At 43.6% G+C, this 18,715-nt stretch overlaps 1 protein-coding gene across 3 annotated transcripts in view; it reads left to right on the top strand.

Moving 5' to 3' along the window:
• The window catches only part of ZFHX3 (zinc finger homeobox 3), a 304,460-nt gene that overhangs the window by 89,042 nt on the left and 196,703 nt on the right, over window positions 1-18,715 (top strand). For 2 of the 3 annotated variants that reach the window (XM_074200227.1, XM_074200222.1), the window contains exon 2: window positions 15,945-18,715. In XM_074200227.1, coding sequence (XP_074056328.1) covers window positions 15,991-18,715 — 2,725 coding nt within the window. In that variant the 5' untranslated portion in view covers window positions 15,945-15,990. The other variant, XM_074200233.1, reaches the window with a different exon arrangement.

Raw genomic sequence — 18,715 nt, 5'->3', positions numbered from 1 at the left:
ACACAGCAGGAAAGGGATTCTTTAAAAATGGAAGTGAAATTCTCTTGGTTGGCCGCTCATAGTTCTTTTTTATTTTAGCTTTGAAATCTTTGTAGAACTTGCAGGAATTGTTCCTGAGGCCTTTGTCCCTTTTCTAAACTACCTGAGATTGGGATTGCTCAGAGGAAGGTCTTCGCGAGTAGGATAGGAGGTGGAAAGAAGTATGGTACCAAGTAGAGAGATGCATTTCTTTTTCAGTGTGCACGATGTCTGTCAATCTCTCCCTGTCTGATCAGCCTTTGAGCCCAGATTTTCTCATCCCCTCCTCATTTTAGACTCTCACCACAGGATCTTGATCGAAATTGATCAAATTTTATGACTTGAACCAGCAATTTTTCTCCCGAGACCAGGGTGTGCAGGAAATCATTAAAGGAAAATATGGAAGGATGTTAGTTCTCTAACCAAGTTATTAGATCTAAGTAGCATTTGAATAGGTGACTTTAAAGCATAATTAATGCAAAGACCCTTTCCTGCCAATATGGGGTATTGAACCAAATTTATTGTCATTGGAGATCTTATCAGAACTGGCTTGATTGTATGGTTTAAACTGGAGGATCTTACTCAGTATCCTTAAAGGACTTTTCCTGAGTTTAGGAAAATACTAACTCTTCAATTCTTCAGATCTTAGACCTTCAAGGAATTTTATTTTGTTCTATGGCTTAATTAGTTGGCAACTCTTTTTAAGGGGACCCCAGTTAAATATTTCTCTCTATTATTTTTCCTTGTTTCAAAGGAACTATGCATATCCTTCTTGGGCATCCTAATTATCATGGGAAATGTGTGGTTAGTACAATTGATTTTAAGTTTCAGAAAGAAGCAGATTGCTTTGAGTATTGGGATCTAGAAGCTTTCCTTTTAAAAAAATTGTCATTTCAAAAAATTTTAATTGTAATTTTTTGTAAGTTTTGTATTTGTATTTGTAACTCTTGTAATTTAATTGTGATTTTTAAAATACTGTCATTTTTTTAAAAATGCCTTCTTTTCCAGATATATTCCTCTCCACACCCATTAAACCATCCTGTGTAACAAAGATGAAAAAGAGAGAGAGAGAGAGAGAAGCAGTTCATCAAAATGAATCTACCTAGCAACTAAATTTGACAGTATATGTAATGTTTCACACCCATAGTGCACCATCTCCCTATCTCTCTACCCCCACATCTGAAGAAGGGAGGGTGTCCATCTTCTTATCTCTTCTCCAGGGCCAAACTTGGTTATCATAATTGGAGACTACTGAATTTAATTTCTGGAAGCGTTTCAAATAAGAACCCAAGAATCTTAACAGAACCAGTGGCCTGAGGTCACTGTTTTTCTCACATTGTGACAGGGAGTCATAGAAACTCTAAGGTACCTCTGTCTCCAGAATTTGAAAACAAAGATTTGTCAAGTCTTTTAAGGATTCAAAGACTGGGGAAGGACTTGGATGATCTAGGTATTCCAAGGATGATCTCTGAAAGTAGGAACTAATGAAGTGAAACCTAAATGGAGTTGGTAGCAGTGACCTAAGGGCTAGAGCTTTGGAAGACTGTTATGGAGCCTTTTGGGAGATGCTATATGGTTGTGCCTTTTCAAGTGATGACCTTCCCTATTTCCATGCCCCATGACTCAACCTCACTCCTGTTTTGTTTAGTATGTCCTTTTGTTCCCTGTTGCTTGAAAAGCTGTTTATACTAATAAGCTAATGAAGATTTGAAGAACTTGCTGTGCCTATTTGTGTGTGTATGTATGTATGTGTATGTTGCCCTATTAATGAGCCTTCATAGGGCAACCCACGTTTGTATTGTCACTGTGTGAATTCTAGAACCCCGAGACAGAGTGAGCTGCCGATGGTGAACCCTATGTGTAGTTTTTTCCCTGCTGATTTTATCAAGAGGGTCATTTTGAAGTTGCCTGTCTAGTGAATCTTTCCTTTGCCCAAAGTCAACTTTCACCTTACCTTTTGCTAGCTATAACCATAATAATAGTAGTTCTTATTTAGCTAGTGTTTTGTTTATAAATTATATTGTTTTTAAAGTACTTTGTGTGTACTCTGAATTAGGCATTAGAGGAAATATCCTCAGTTTTACAGGTGAGGAAAAGGCAGCTGGGCCAAGGTTATTGCACTCTTTAAAGGGGTCCAATGGCAAGTTTATTCTCAAGAGGACTTTTTCTTAATAGATAAGAACAATACTAATATCTGAATTCAGTTTCTTGACTCATAAGTTCAGTGATCCTTATACTCAGAAACCAATATCTTACAGCTCTTCAAAGGAATGAAAGGGTTACTGGTTAGAGGAATTTAATGGTCATATGAGAAGCACACTCCTGTTGTAGCATGGCATGGTGTGGCATGGGGGTGATCCTGAGCTCGCAAAACTTATGAGGCCACGAGTTCAGGTCATTCCAGCACAGGCTCTGGCAGGTTGGTTGAAGAAGCTTCAGGCATACATCTTCCATGTTAGGACCAGTTCATTACCGGAAGAGTCACAAGATAATCAATCTTTAGTCTTATTGCAACTCATAAAGCTCATCTCTCAGGACTGAGAGTGGTTGTTATGTTGGTCTTTATCACTATTCTAGGGAATATTGAAGTATAGAAAACAAGGGAAAGCACATTGGGAGACCAAGTACCATTAATTTTGTAATCATTAAAATGCCGTGTAAATATCAGCTATTGGTGATGATGATGATGATCATCATCACCATAATTATATAAACATTGAAGAATGTATGGCATACTTCTCTCGCTCAGATCCCTCTTGAATGGGTCCTCACTAGAGCTATCATGGAGAAAGGAATCCAGATTCAACTTTCTCCCCAGTCAATGAATGAGACCTTTAATTTCACATGTTATATAAATGCCAATTTCTGCTGATTTGGAAATGCCTAATAAGAATTTCAGAAGTCTAATTGATTCATCTTCCTACTTTTGACCAAGCAAATGTGGTATTGAAACTCCTTCTAAGAGATATCCCCCAAAGGTTAATTCATGTAATGATAATGATGACTGACATTTATGTAGCACATACAGATTTGTGAAACTCTATATCTATAGGCTAACTGCTTTATCTTGTTTGATCTCCACAAGTAGCCTAAAGATAAAGACAAGAACTATTATTCTCATTTTTCAGATGAGTAAACTGAGACTCAAATTAAGTGGTCATACAAACTGTGTTTCTAGCTGTTGTAAAATTGATAGTTTTAGAATATAAGAGTATACTTTGTGCCTAGCACATCTACATGATGAATTATACTTAAGGAGAGTCTGAAAGGGAGGTCATCTAAGTAGCAGTCAGAGTGACCTGGTGAGAACTTGGACCCAGGGGGTTAATGGCAGTGGGAATAGAATGGGTGAATATAATATGGACTTGATATTTTGCAGATGAAAGTCAGATGATTTTAAGCATTCTATCTGAGAAGACTAGAAAAATTGGTTAGTCAGTCAGCAAACATTTCTTAATTGCCTGCTATGTGCCTCACACTTTGCTAAGTATCAGGGATACCTAAAAAATACCAACTAAAAAGAGATACTTCTTGTTCTAAAGAAGCTCATCATTTAATGGAAGAGAAGGATCAATTGAAGGAGATCAATAGAGAAGGCACAAGAAGGAGGGAAGATTGGGATAGAAAATAGGGTATCAGGGAAGAGAAAAAGGTTGGAAAGGAAGGATGTTCTGTATCTACCTATCTGTAATTTGTGACTCTCTTGGCCCCTTCCTCAGTAGAATGCAGGCTCCTTTTTTTATTTGTAATAATGTTCTTTGCACATAGTGGGCATTTTATAAATGCTGTTGATTGATTTGTGATAAGAGACTTAGTATTAGGCATGAGGTTAGGGGGCAGAGATAAAGATTTGGAAATCATCCAAACAGATGAAAGGTCTAAAACCATGCTAATGAGCTCACTGATCTCAAAACAAAAACAAAAGCAAAAAAAAAAAAAAACAACAATGAAGTCTAGGAACAGTTTTAGAGGACACCCTTAGTTCAGATGCCAGAGGAAGAGAAAGATACAGAAAAGGAAGGGTTCAAAGAAATGGGAAGAAGAAAAGCCAAGAAATAGTAGTAAGAAAGTAAAATGGAACCTAAGTTTCAGAAAGAAGTAGATTGCTTTGAGTATTGAAAAGAAATGGAGGGCGGCTAGGTGGCATAGTGGATAAAGCACCGGCCCTGGAGTCAGGAGTACCTGGGTTCAAATCTGGTCTCAGACACTTAATTACCTAGCCGTGTGGCCTTGGGCAAGCCACTTAACCCCGTTTGCCTTGAAAAAAAATCTAAAAAAAAAAAAAAAGAAATGGAGGAGGATGAAGACTGAGAAAAGGTTGTCATATTTGCCTAGCAGTAAAACCTTGACCCTCAGAAGACCAGTGGGAGTGGAAGCCAGCTATAAAGTTATTAATGAAGGAATGGTGGTTTAAAAAGGAAGATAGGCAGAGCCTGGACCACATTTGTGAGGAATTGGGGATTGATTGGTAGATAGTAAAACAAGTGGTTTAAAGGGATCTGAGAGGAATTAAGAGAAATCTCTGGTTTTGGAGAAAGGAAAGGAAGATGAAGTCTCAGAGGAAGGAAAGGATGGGATCTGGACTAAAGTTGGACATGTTAATTTTTGTAACTAGATGAGAAATGTTTGTTTTTTAATGAGACGGAAGGACCAAAGGACAAATAGAGTGGCAGTTTTCCACGAGAGTGAAGAGGTAGGTGAACTGCCTTCCTACAGGTGAGGTGAACTAGGGTTAGCTGATCTCAGTCTTTTGCATGAAATAGAAGATAAAAAGTATTTATTGAATAAAAGTAGATCAAGTGGAATAATGAAAGGAAAAGTTTCAAGAGTCAAGTTTAAGCTGGATGACAATTATACATGTAATGTCTGTATTTAAAGGATCAGATCAGCACAATTTGGGTGTCCTCTTAGGAATAACTTATATTCCTGTAGTCAGAAAAGTGACCCAGGTTCTCAATGTTGTGGCAAAGAAATTGGGTGGGTCCTGTGTGATTTGAGAGAACAGCCTTGACTTCGACTTCTGGGATGGGGTTGGACGAAGATTCTATTTAGTCAGAAGGATGTTAATAGAATGGAAAGGAGAGAGAAGTGAGAAAATGGAATATCAAGAATCAAGACCACCAGATCATACTCAAGAGAATCACAGGAGAACAGAATCCTAAAAAGAAATCAGTCTTGAATCCATTAGCCATTATAAGTCTTCAGTGGATGGGTAACAAGCAAGATGAACTAGAGATCCTAATTGAGAGGCACATTTGACATAAAAGTATCACTGAAATAGTCATCAGAATAGGGGAAGAGGTTGCATAGAATCATTTTTGCTTAGTTGCTTCAGTTGTGTCCAACTCTTCGTGACCTCATTTGAGGTTTTCTTGACAATGACACTGGAGTGATTTGCCATTTCCTTCTCCAGTTCATTTTACAGATGAGGAAGCTAAGACCAACAGGATAAAGTGACTTACCCAGGGTCACACAGCTCGTAAAATTCTGAAGTCAAATTTGAACTCAGTAAGAAGAGTCCTATTTATTGGACTGTCTAGCTAATGGAATAGCATTGTATATTATGAAGTATACTAATGTACAGAAATTTCCAAGCTAGAAGTGGGAGAAGGCATATGGATGAATGGAAATAGAAATAGAAACATTTTTTTTTTCCCTTCAGAATATATTGCGGACCACCTGGGACAGAATGGGAATAGATGAAGAGTTTGGGAAACAGCTCATAATCCTGGCTTAGAATATAGAGTGCCAGTGGCTGTATGTCATATTCCCAGACCTCCACAGTCATAACTTTCTTTTAAATATATATAATTAACATGCTAATATAAAAATAATCAACACATATAGAAAATAAATAATACATATAAAAAGAGAACATAACATCAATAATCATAAAATGATCATTTATAATGATAATACATATTTTATATACATATATATTAGTTTTCCAAATGACAATTTCATCCTTCAAAGAGTGGAGAAAACAAAAAGTATACCCACTCCCCCCCAGCTAACAAAAATGAATTGTTTGCTAGGGTGGACATGTTGGCACTCTTAGAGGGAAGCAAGCACTTCATCTCACAAAAATAGGGCATAATCTGATATAAACCAAAACATTCTCGGGGGAGAGAGGGTAGCACAGGAGAGGCATAGATTTCTCTGATTGTAGAGAAAGGCTAGTTAGGATCCCATGTATTAAAATTCTTCAAGGGAAGCCAGCCCTGGAGGAAAGCATGGCTGAGTGATATATTGTAGTCACAAAGAGAAACAATTCCAAGGAAGAGGAAAAAGGGAAGTTGTCTAAAGAGCCCTATGGGAATGGATTAGATAATTTACATTTGTAAAAGACTTGGATACAAAGGGGAAAGAGGGCAAGCAGTAGGATGAATTTAAAAAGAAAATTGAGGTGGCTAGGTGGCACAGTGGATAAAATACCTGCCCTGGAGGCAGGAGGACCTGGGTTCGAATCCGGCCTCAGACACTTAAGAATTACCTAGCTGGGTGGCCTCGGGCAAGCCACTTAACCCCATTGCCTTGAAAAAAACCTTAAAAAAATTACTAAGTCCTGTAAGAAGAGGGTTGGTTACTATAGAAAGATGAAGACTGTCAGAAGATTGGAGGGGTGGTGAGAGAAGACAGAAAATGTGACAGTGGGGGGGAGAGGAGAGGAGAGATTGAGACAGACACACACACACTCACATAGAGAAAATAAATTTGGGAATGATACATTAAAGAACTGAAAGAACCCTTGCTCAGGGTGAATGGGACAATGGCAACTAGCAGAAGGCTGAGCCACCTAATCCTTATTTTGATTTTGTTTTCACTGATAAGCAGAATGATTTGGGGGTTAGGAAAAGCACCCCACAAATGACTAATAGGAGTTAATACCCAAGATGATAAGTCATCTGGGAGTAAGAAAGCACATTCTTGACTTTGAAGAATTCAAGTTACCAGGCTCCTCTGGTACTGATAGAAAAGGCATGGCAGAGGATCATTGAGCCATTACTGGTGATATTTGACAGATCATGGACAATAATGGACTCATACCAGAGTGTTGGGGGAGAGCAAATTCCCCAATTTTCAAAGAAGGCAAGAGCATGAAGCCTGCAAACTGTAGGCCAATGAACTTAACTTGGATTCCTGAAAAAAACCATTTTCTTGTTGTTCAACCTTGTCTAACTCTTCATGATACCAAGTGGGGTTTTCTTGGCAAAGATCCTAGAATGATTTGCCATTTCCTTCTTCAGCTCATTTTACAGATGAGGAAACTGAGGCAAACAGGGTTAAATGACTTGCCCAAAGTCACACAGCCAGTAAGTATCTGAGGTCAAATTTGAACTCATTTCTGACTCCAGACCTGAAACTCTATCCACTGCAGTGCCACCTAGCTAAATATAAAATTCTAAAATACAACATTGTAGAGAAGGTTGGGAACAGCTAACTTCCATAAGGAGCCTGCATAGCTTCAACAAAAACTAATGATTCCAGATTTTTTATTTTAAAAAAAGGAAAAGGAAAACAAGATCACTAAACTTAGTAGATCAGACAGATTGATGTAGTTGAAACTTACCTAGATTTTATCAAAACATCTGTCATGCTATTCTGGTAAAAAAAAAAGATGGAGAAATCTCTGCTAGGCAGTAGGATATTATAAAGTCTTATACTTGGGCTCAAAAAAAAATCAGCTTTATAGTGACCGTGTGGTTGGGCAGCAGTTTATCTGAAAGAGGCAGGATGAGGGGACCTTTGTGAATTTCGAATGCATTATGAGTCAGGCCTTCGATATGACCCCCCCCCCCCCCCCAGAAAGGCGATGTGATTTCTTAGGTTGTATCAAAGGGGATAGATTATCTGGGGAAGTGTTGGTGGTCCTGGGCTTCTCTGCTCTGGTCAGACTGGGTCTGGAGTCTTGCAACATAGTTCAGGTAGAATCTTGATAAGCAAAAGAATGTCCAGAGAAAAGCAGGCAGTGTGGACAAGAGCTTAAATTTAGCCAGGAAAAGAAATAGACTTTGTTGGAGACAGTTGTCTTCCTAAAGTTGAAGGGCTATCATGGGGAACTGGGATTGGCTTTGTTCTGATTGGCCCAAGTGGGGCACAGAGAGGAACTGTGAATGGAAACTGCAAAGATGCAAAGGTAGGTTTGACCAACTATACAGAGTAGGGGTTTAATATGTTTGCCTGCCAGCTTGACATGACTTGATATAAGGAATCTACTTATAAAGCAAGAGATTTTGTTGTTCACTGTTTTTCAGTTGTGTCCAATTCTCCATAACTTCATTTGGGATTTTCTTGACAAAGGTATTGGACTGGTTTGCCATTCCCTCTCCAGCTCATTGGATAGATGAGGAAACTAAGGCAAACAAGGTGAAGTGACTTGCCCAGGGTCACCCAATTAGTAATTATCAGAGGCCAGATTTGATCTCAGGTTTTCCTGACTCCGGGTCCAGTGCTCAGTCCACAGCCACCTGACTGCTCGGGGTAAGAGGTGGAGGGAATTATTTTTCAAGCATGATTTGTATTGCTTGGTTATTGAACTTTCTTCCAACCTCAAATTCAGGGATGCAGATTCTATGGATGAAGTGAGCAGGATTGAATAATTCAGGGTCTTGATATAAGGGTTAGAAGGGGATTAATGATGTGAGAATAATAGGAAGTTGTGACAACGGTAAAGGATGTCAAACTAGAGGGTCCCAGAGGTAGAACAGTGAGTGTTATCTGAGGATGAGGTGTCCCAGTTAGGGTTGTTAGGGAGTTTAAGAAGGGGTGAGGTGAGCTAAGGTGGAACAGTGGAAGAAGATGAGAAACTATTCAGACTTTGGGGTGTGGAGGTAGGTGATTGCTTCACGAGCAGTGTGCATTTGTTATTTAATATTGTAAGAACTGAGCTTTCATCTTGCTGGTTCTACAACTTGTATCTTGGGTGTAGGGGCAGGGTGGTGATGGAGGTCATTTCACCACCTTTCAGCTCATCTCGCACCACCCAGGGCCGTCTGCTCAGCCCACTTCTGCTTTTGATCTTACTTTTTCCTCCTCTTCTCCATGACAGTGTTGTAACCACAATGCTGAGGTTATTGCAGATTCCTCACAGAATGGACTGAGCAAGCAGTTTTCACTTCCAGACTGATTTATGTTTGTGCTGGAAATAGCCCAGATGAAATGATTAGCCAACAGGAGGCAAGTGGGCCTGGACATTTCAACTCCTTCAGCAACTTTTTGCTTCGCGTGAAGAAGCTGTTAGATCATACATGTGTTTTCTGCCTGTACCCCATTAAAGGAATGCATGTGTAGACTTAATGGAAAATCTTGGCCAATGGGATTGGATTTTATCTCTAGATTGTGTGATGCTGATAGTGTGTGGTAGCAATATTGCTAAGCTGCAGTTTAGCAGAATGGAGAATGGGCTAGACTTGAAGCAGGAGTACCTGCATTCAAATCTAGTTCATATGAACATAGACATATTAACTTTTCTGAACCTTACCCCATCTGTAAAAAAAGAGGGATCACAATTCTTATGACCACCGTGACATAGGAGGGTGGAATTGTGGGGATCACACAAGATAATGTATGTAAAGTGTTTTGAAATCTTTAAAGCATTGTTATTAATCATCTCCATTTGGGGCACAGAATTGGAGATGATGCCTCCACAGGGTACCCATAGAATTGAACAAGTGGATGGAAATGATTTTTCTCCCCTTGGGTGAGCTTGTAGCTCTCAAAATCTGTTTTGATAGCCTAATGCAGGGATGTCATGGCCCTCTTCATTTCCTCAAGGCACTGATTATTCTGGATTTCATTTCACTCTTGCTTTGTGGTGCCAAGGAAATTCATTCTTTCTATGGTGGAACCTGACCCCCTTTCATGTAGTTATCATCATTGGGAGCACCTCCTTATTAGAACAAGGGTTGGTTCTCATTTATTTAATGAAATATGCTGTTCAAATTCAGATGCATAATAGTGTCTTGGGGAAATGCCTGTCAGCGTTGTTGAATTTCTTGGAATTCTGCCCAATTTAGAATGGTATTTAACTCAACCATTCCAAAGGGGGAGATACCCACCTGTAAGCTGCTCGACTGCCTTTGGCTGCTGAGAACTTGAAGGTTAACAAGTTGTTTTCATCACAACAAGCCTATGAGGAAGGGAGGCAAGGATTGCTACCTGCCTTTTAACCAGGAGGAAGTTGGACTTCAGAGAAATGATGTGATTTAACCAAAGTCAATCAGCTGGTAAATGATGGAGTTGGGACTCATCTCTCTAAATCCCATGATCTTTCTACATACCTTTCTACTGGCCCTTGAATATGGAGACCTGTTTGGAAAGCCTGAGGGAACTATAGTTTTGATCAATATGACTTCTCCCTCCAATGCTGCACATCACACTCATTTGCATCTTATCCATTGTGATTCTTGTCCTTGACCTCCCATAAATCTGCTTCAGCAAGCCCACCCTTCTCTTAGACTTCCTTTGGGTCTTTTGACTGCATGGATTGTGTAAGGGGGTGCCAAGGGGAAGGAACACAGGCTTTCCATGGGTCATCCTTCAGTCTCTATACACATGTGGCCTGTGACTATGTGTCTTCCCTTGTCTGTCTCTGTCTCTCTCTGTCTCTGTCTCTCTCTGTCTCTCTCTCTCTGTCTCTCTCTCTCTCTGCATGTATATATACATATATATACATGTATGTATATATATATGTATATATATATATATGTATTGGGGTTTTGTTTTGTTTTTGTTTTTTGGCAATCATGTCTTTGTCCCTTTGCCTTTCCAGATTACCACCCTTGTCCCTGTGGGTTACCTTCTGCTTTCCAGATCCCCCGTCATACGTTGTCTTCTATTTGAATATGTTTCTTGAGGGCAGGGATCACTTACTTGTATTCCCAGTGCTTAGCACAAAGCCTGGCCTATATTAAGCCCTTTATATTGCTCTATTTACCCAGTACCTCTCTGCTGTTTTCAGAAACATGCATCTTGGTGGCATATTCTTACCCAGGAAAAAACAAGGTCATCTTGAACCACAGTTTGTTGTGATTTCATTGGTGAAGGAAAGAATTCAAAGTGCAGCTTTTTGCCTTACACTGTTGCCTGGTGGGGGGGGGGGGCATGTCCAGGATGACATAGATTGGGGTCATCTGGCTTTATGGACCGATTCACTAGCCACCATGTATATCAGCAGCGTAAACAGTGAAGAAGGGGTGAATGAAGGGTTGGAAGCTGCATTAGGAGAACATAGCCTAGAGAGCAGCTTTGCTCTTTGCCCAACATGGAGCTTTCATTCTCGTGGCCGAGGAGGACACCCTCTTGTCATCATGCCTTTCCCATCCCAGTTTCTTCTCCCACATGCCTCCACGCTCACTTTCACTTTCTTCCTCAGCTCAGACTTGCTTCTCTAGGATACAGCCTTAGGAATTCTGGAGTGACTAGCATTTCCCCTTTTCAGGGCTCAGCATTTCCGGTTACTTGACTGCACGTGTGTATGTTAGAGATTGCCAACTCTGTGTAACCTTGCAGTGTATAGAAATATCCACTGGGTGCTGTTGAGCCCATTTTCTGCTTCCGGGACGAGCACTTGGATGCCAGAGTGCTGACGTTGGGAGGGAGGCTTCCCTGGAGAGGAGCATTTTTAATAGATGGAACCTCAGGGGTTCTTTTCTTGAGAAACAGTTGAGAAATTTCTTTCCTGCCTGTTTAGCTCTTTTTTTTTTTCATGATGCCACATGGGTTATTAACAGAGGGGACCGTTTCTCACTGTCTCTCTTCCCTTTGTTTTTTCCTTCCTTCCCATTGCTTCCAGTCTTGGTTTACTGCCAAACAGCCTCTTGTGAAAGGACCGCCTAATTAACCCTGCGCTAATTAACAATTTAAAATTACACACTACGACTGTTCATATTTAATTCTCAGGATGCCTGGGCAACAGCAGGACTAACTACTCCATGCCCCCCCCCATCTCACCCCCAATCCCCTTCCTTCCACCATTCTCGGTTTTTCTTGTGATGTTGTGTTTGAACAGTTTTTTAAGAAAGTGATCTGAAACTCTGCATGTTGCATTTGAAAAGCCCCTGACTCTTAAGAGTTTTGCCATTTGCTGAGCAAGGAAGACTTTCTAAACTGTATCAATTTTAGGAGTATTGATTTAATATATTGGAGAGTGATAGATGTTGGCTCCTGGTCCCAAACATCAGATGAGTGAAAAGTAAAGATGATATTTGCTAAAATGAACTGAGCAAGCAGATAGTATCCAAGGAAACGAGAAATGTCAGAGGGAGGCTCTTTCTGGGTGAAGGTAGCAGGCCCCCCTTGGGGGGAGGGGATAGGACAGATCTGTTTGCTGTTCCTGAAGTTATCCATCTACGTTTGGAGGTATAGGGAGATAAGGATCTGGCTCCCTAACCCTCTGTTTTTACAGTCCTATTTAAGTGATACACTCTACAGGACTCTAACTTGCCACACTCAAGTCTTTTTTGGTTTTGACAAGTGTTCTGGAGTAGGAGAGGCTTTAAAGGAAATTTGGGTGTAAGTGCAGCAGAAAAAGAAGCAGACCCAGGGATTGTAATGAGGGAGTGAAATGAAAGGTAATGAAAGGAGAGAAAAGGGGCTAAGAGGCCAGAGGAGGGATTGAACAAAGGGGGCTGTTAACTCCAGCTGACTGTGTAGCCTGTGGAAGCCCAGGGACGCTTTGGGTTCTCAGACTGCTCTCTGTAACTGAAGATCATTGATTTTACGGGAAACCGTGTTTACAGACAGAGTGCTGATCGACCTGACGAGTTGACTCCTGCCTCCTTAAGTAAGAACTACCTTTTTCTTATTGACTGGCTGATAAACAGAGCAGGGGAGCCAAGAGAGACTGTGGGATGAGGGAGAGGATGGGAAAGTGTTAGATGCCCAAAGGTGTGTGTGTGTGTGTGCCTGTGTGTGTATGAACTGGCATCAATAGATAGATAGCTTCATAGTTTGGGGGTGTCTCTCTCTCCTGTATTTTCTCCAATATCCTTTCCCCCTTCCTCCCCCTGCCCCAAGAATACAAATAGTATTTAGTATTGAAATAATGCCACTTGTTTAAATAGCTAGTTTTCTCCAAGTGATTTAGATGTTAGAAAAAAAAAAAGTTGTAGATTTGATAGTTTAGAACTCAAAATGGGAGCCCTCTTCCCTTATTTTTTATTTTTGGTTTTTGCAAAGCAATGAGGTGAAGTGACTTGCTCAAGGTCACATAGCTGGGCAATTATTCAATGTCTGAGGCCGGATTTGACTCCAGGACCAGTGCTCCAGCTACTGTGCCACCTAGCTGCTCCCCCTTCAGTTTTGAGCTACCTAGGATCTGGGGCTCCCAATGATGCTGAGATGGCTGGACATCACAGCCTCGCTCTATTTTAAGATAGGCTACTATCGTAACCTATAGTACTATTGTAGCAAGTTCTGTTCTTGATGCCTTGTGATGTCTTCTGGCCCCTCTGCATCCCATTGAAAGGCTCTGGTTTATACCCATTTAACAACTCCATAGCTCTTCCCTTCCCAGAGCCCTGCAGTCTTAGGAGGAGGCAGGATTCCTGAGTGCTCCCAGATCTGTCATAAAAAGAGGAAGGAGAGGTCAGAGAGAGAGAGACAGACAGAGCGAGGGATGGGAGATTGGGGAGGAAGTGAGCAGAGGTGAGCAGGGGTTCTCCTGCTTGGGCAGTATTTTTCAAGGCGTAGCTCTTTAACTGGACAGTTTGTTGAGGGGGAGGAAGAGAGAAGCAGAGGAAGAAAAGCCCACCAATTAATTGGTAAACGCTTGCAGGTTTCTCTGGCCTGGCCTGGCCTGGAGAGGAGATTGGCTTTCCTGTCAATAAACAAGTCCCCAGTGAAGCATCAAAGCTGCACTCCTTTATCAATCGTGGCCTCCCTTTTCCCGCATGTTCCTGTAACTTACCAAGCATTTATGACATTGATTTTACAATCAGGCTGTTAACCCTCCCGCCCCTTCAGCCCTACCAACCTTTTTGGCCCCGGCTGTCAATCAAGGGCCTTTCAGCCAATCGCGTCCATGCTGACAGGGAGTCGCCCTCCAGCTCCTCTCTTGCGCCAGAGTTGAGCCTGGTTGGAAGGAATCCATCCTTCATTTGGATCTCTCTTTTGGTCCCAAAGTCTCCCCGTTTAAAACCAGGAAGCAATGTGATGTCTTTTTAGAAGAGAACAATGATCTTTTGTTGTCGTGGAACTCCAGAGAGTTCCAATAAATAGGCGTGGTGGGCCTGGGCATGTGTGGATTTAGATAAATAAAGCCTGTCACTTTATGGCAAAAAAAAAAAAAAGTTCTTTCCCCAGAGACTCTTAAACTGTGTTCCCAATTCTTTCCCGAGGGGGAGCTGTTGGCTTACTCTATAGGCTAGGATCAGGATTTGAAAAAATGAAGGGGGAAATAAAACACACACACACACACACACACACACACACACACACACACACACACACACAGATCCATTCATACCCCTCACCCCCAAAAAACCCAAAGGAACAAATTCAGAGCCACCACAAATCATTCCATACTCCCCCCCCCCCCCCCCCATACACACTTTTTCTCTTCTGGGGAATGAATGAGATGATGGCCACAGTTACAGTGGCAAGCCCTTGGACCCAGGGAGGCCAGGCCAAGAGGGCTGTAGAAAACGGTGGCTTGGGGTCTCCCAGTCACAAAGAAGTCAGGGCTGTGCGGGGAGCAGTAACTGGCAGGAACACTGTGGCTACTGAATCAATGCACCTGTGATGCAGATGCCATAGGAGAGATGGAGCGATGGCAGGGAATCTGATGCTACTCTCCCTAGGGATGCATGTCTCTCTCAAAGGGCAAATTCACTTCAATGATACTTTCCTCTCTGAAATGGAAAAGCCTCAGGGTTGAAGGACAGCTGCTTGGTTATTATATGATAACTGAGAGGCAGGTGTGGAATGGAGTGATTGCTGAGCACAGCTGGTGTCTCTGGGTCAGCCAAGACCCTCAACAGAAAAGCAGCCAAATGATACTGGGATGTCTGAATCAAAGGTTTTCACTAAGAGTAGAGGGGTGTACTCTTTCCAGTTAGGAAGGCTGCATCACCGATTAAACCATAGTATATTCTTTAGAGGAATGTGAGCATTTCCTCCTTCTCAAATGTTATCATCCATCAGCAACGTGCGTTTTGGGAGAAGATGTGGTCTGGCAAAGACATAAGGAATGGACGCAGAGGAGATGGGTTTCTTAAAGGGAAAGAATGTCATCTAGTCAGTGGTTTCAACTTGGTGCCTTAGTTTTCCCATTTGGTAATTGGAACTGATGCTACTTAGTTTTTGAGAGGATGAGGGATCTTTTAAAGTTGTTGAGTTTGAATTGGGGTAGTCACTGCTATACAGAGCTATAAGGAAGTAAAGAGCACCTAAAGTAAAGCACCTTGTACTACTTTCCGTTAAGAGCTCATTGTAGAAATATGGCTATTAAAAATCAGTTAGCTCAAAAGTACTTTGGTTTCTGGGGATCATCCGTTCGCGTACAGAATCATTCTTGACTTCTTAGATTGGAATAATTTGTTTTTTGAGATTTTATTCTATTGGTTTTTGATTTGGGGTTTGAAAGGAGTCTTTTTCCCCCCCTCTACTGACGTTTGCCATCTTGGGCTTCTGCTGTCCCTGAAGAATGGGAGCAGAGGAGCCATTTCTTGTGTTTCTTTCCTTGGAACCCGCCCCGCACATTATCACCTTTGGATGTTTTAATAGCATAAAGTGTGGTTTGGGGGTTTATTAGGGTCTCGCTCCTCTCTAGGCCTACTAGATTGGGTATAGTTAGAAGCATCTTAAAAGTGCTCTGTGTGGAACCTTAGCCTTTGCCCTCCTAACATCTTTCCTTTCTCTCTTCCTTTTCTTTCTTTCTCTCTTTCTCTCTCTCTATCTCCTCTCCCCCTCTCTGCTCTCTTCAGGTCCGAACCGTATTGGGTGCAATGAAAGCTCCATGCAGGCCTTATCATGGAAGGCTGTGACTCGCCTGTCATCCCTGGGAAGGACAATGGGTGTAGTATCCCTCAGCACCAGCAATGGACTGAACTCAACAGCACCCACCTTCCCGACAACCCCGGTAACATGGAGCAGTCCGCCACAGAAAACCACGGGCCCCTAGACAGCCTGAGGGCCCCCTTCAATGAGCGCCTCTCGGACAGCACCAACCCGGTCGGCCCCGCCGCTGAGCCCGCTAGCAAAGAGGTCAGCTGCAACGAATGCTCGGCCTCCTTTGCCAGCTTACAGACCTACATGGAGCACCACTGCCCCAGCGCCCGCCCCCCTCTGCCCCTGAGGGAGGAAAGCGGGAGTGACACCAGTGAGGAGGGGGAGGAGGAGAGTGACGTGGAGAATCTGGCTGGAGAAATCGTCTACCAGCCGGATGGCTCGGCCTACATTGTGGAAAGCGTCAGCCAGTTGATCCAAAGTGGGGGGGCCTGTGGCAGCGGCAGTGGGGCTCTCCCATCGCTCTTTCTGAACTCTCTACCCAGTGCTGGGGGGAAACAGGGGGAGCCCTCCTCTGCTGCACCAGTCTACCCACAGATCATCAACACTTTCCACATAGCCTCCTCCTTCGGGAAGTGGTTTGAGGGCTCAGACCAGGCCTTCCCGAATACCTCAGCCCTGACGGGCATCAGCCCCGTCCTGCACAGTTTCCGCGTTTTTGATGTGCGACATAAAAGCAACAAGGATTACCTGAACAGCGATGGTTCTGCCAAAAGCTCCTGTGTATCCAAAGATGTCCCCAACAATGTGGACCTGTCCAAGTTTGACGGCTTTGTGCTCTACGGGAAGAGGAAGCCCATTCTCATGTGTTTCTTGTGTAAGCTGTCCTTTGGGTATGTCCGCTCTTTTGTGACCCACGCGGTACATGACCATAGGATGACCCTGAGTGAAGAAGAGCGGAAAATTCTTAGTAATAAGAACATTTCCGCTATCATCCAAGGAATAGGCAAAGACAAGGAACCCCTTGTAAGTTTTCTGGAACCAAAAACCAAAAACTTTCAACACCCTTTAGTTTCTGCAGCTAACCTCATAGGCCCCGGACACAGCTTTTATGGCAAATTTAGCGGCATTCGGATGGAAGGGGAGGAGGCGCTCCAAGGCGCTTCCGCCACTGCCGCAGAGCAGCCCCAGCCAGGCCTCTTGACGCCTGGGACCCTCTTGAACCTTGGCGGGCTGACCAGCTCGGCTCTGAAGACCCCAATTACCTCAGTCTCCCTGGGCCCCCTGGCTTCCAGTCCCACCAAATCCTCAGAGGGCAAAGACCCTGGGGTGGCAGAGGGTGAGAAGCAAGAAGCGGGTGACCAGGATAGCCTCTCAGAGAAGGCAGAGCCAGCTGAGGATGCCGAGGAGGAGGAAGAGGAGGAGGAGGAAGATGCAGAGGAGGAGGAGGAAGAAGAGGAGGAAGAGGAGGAGGAGGAGGAGGAGGAAGAGGAGGGTTGCAAAGGACTCTTTCCAAGTGAGTTGGAGGATGACTTAGAGGACAGGCCTCATGAGGAGTCTGGCGCCATGGCAGGTGGCAGCAACAAAAATGACCTTGCTCTCTCAAACCAAAGCATTTCTAACTCTCCCTTAATGCCTAACATGCTCCAGACCTTGTCGAGGAGCGCAGCTTCTACTAGTTCTAATTCTACTTCTTCCTTTGTTGTCTTTGATGGTGCAAACAGGAGGAATCGTTTAAGCTTTAACAGTGAGGGCGTCAGGGCTAGCGTGGCAGAGGGCAGCAGGAGGTTGGACTTTATTGATGAAAGTGCCAATAAAGACAATGCCACAGCACCAGAACCAAATGAAAGCGCAGAGGGGGACGATGGGGGCTACCTCTCCCATCACCAGCATGCTGGGGCCCTCTGTGAGCTTGGGGTGGGGGAATGCCCCTCGGGGAGTGGCGTGGAGTGCCCCAAGTGTGACACTGTCCTGGGCTCTTCGCGCTCCCTGGGGGGGCACATGACCATGATGCATTCTCGTAACTCGTGCAAGACGCTCAAGTGTCCCAAGTGCAATTGGCACTATAAATACCAGCAGACACTTGAGGCGCACATGAAGGAGAAGCATCCGGAGCCTGGTGGCTCCTGTGTCTACTGCAAAAGTGGGCAGCCTCACCCGCGGTTGGCGCGAGGCGAGAGCTACACGTGTGGTTACAAGCCTTTCCGCTGTGAGGTCTGTAACTACTCTACTACTACCAAAGGCAACCTCAGTATTCATATGCAGTCCGACAAGCATCTGAACAACATGCAGAACCTGCAGAATGGAGGGGGAGAGCAAGTCTTCAGCCACACTGCTGGGGCAGCCGCTGCGGCTGCTGCAGCAGCGGCTGCGGCCGCCAACATTGGCAGCAGCTGTGGGGCCCCCTCCCCCACCAAACCAAAAACCAAGCCCACCTGGCGGTGCGAGGTGTGCGACTATGAGACCAATGTGGCCAGGAACCTCCGCATCCACATGACCAGTGAGAAGCACATGCACAATATGATGCTACTACAGCAGAACATGACCCAGATGCAACACAACCGCCACCTGGGCCTCGGGGCCCTGCCATCCCCGGCTGAGGCGGAGCTCTACCAATACTACCTGGCCCAGAACATGACTCTGCCCAACCTCAAGATGGACAGCCCCGCCTCCGATACCCAGTTCATGATGAGTGGATTTCAGCTAGATCCTACCAGCCCCATGTCTGCAATGGCGACTCCAGCTCTAG

This window comes from Macrotis lagotis, chromosome 1, assembly GCF_037893015.1.
Source record: "Macrotis lagotis isolate mMagLag1 chromosome 1, bilby.v1.9.chrom.fasta, whole genome shotgun sequence".
NCBI classification, from domain to species: domain Eukaryota; kingdom Metazoa; phylum Chordata; class Mammalia; order Peramelemorphia; family Peramelidae; genus Macrotis; species Macrotis lagotis.
Note: the sequence above shows the minus strand (reverse complement) of the source record. Positions and strands in the feature narration are given on the sequence as shown.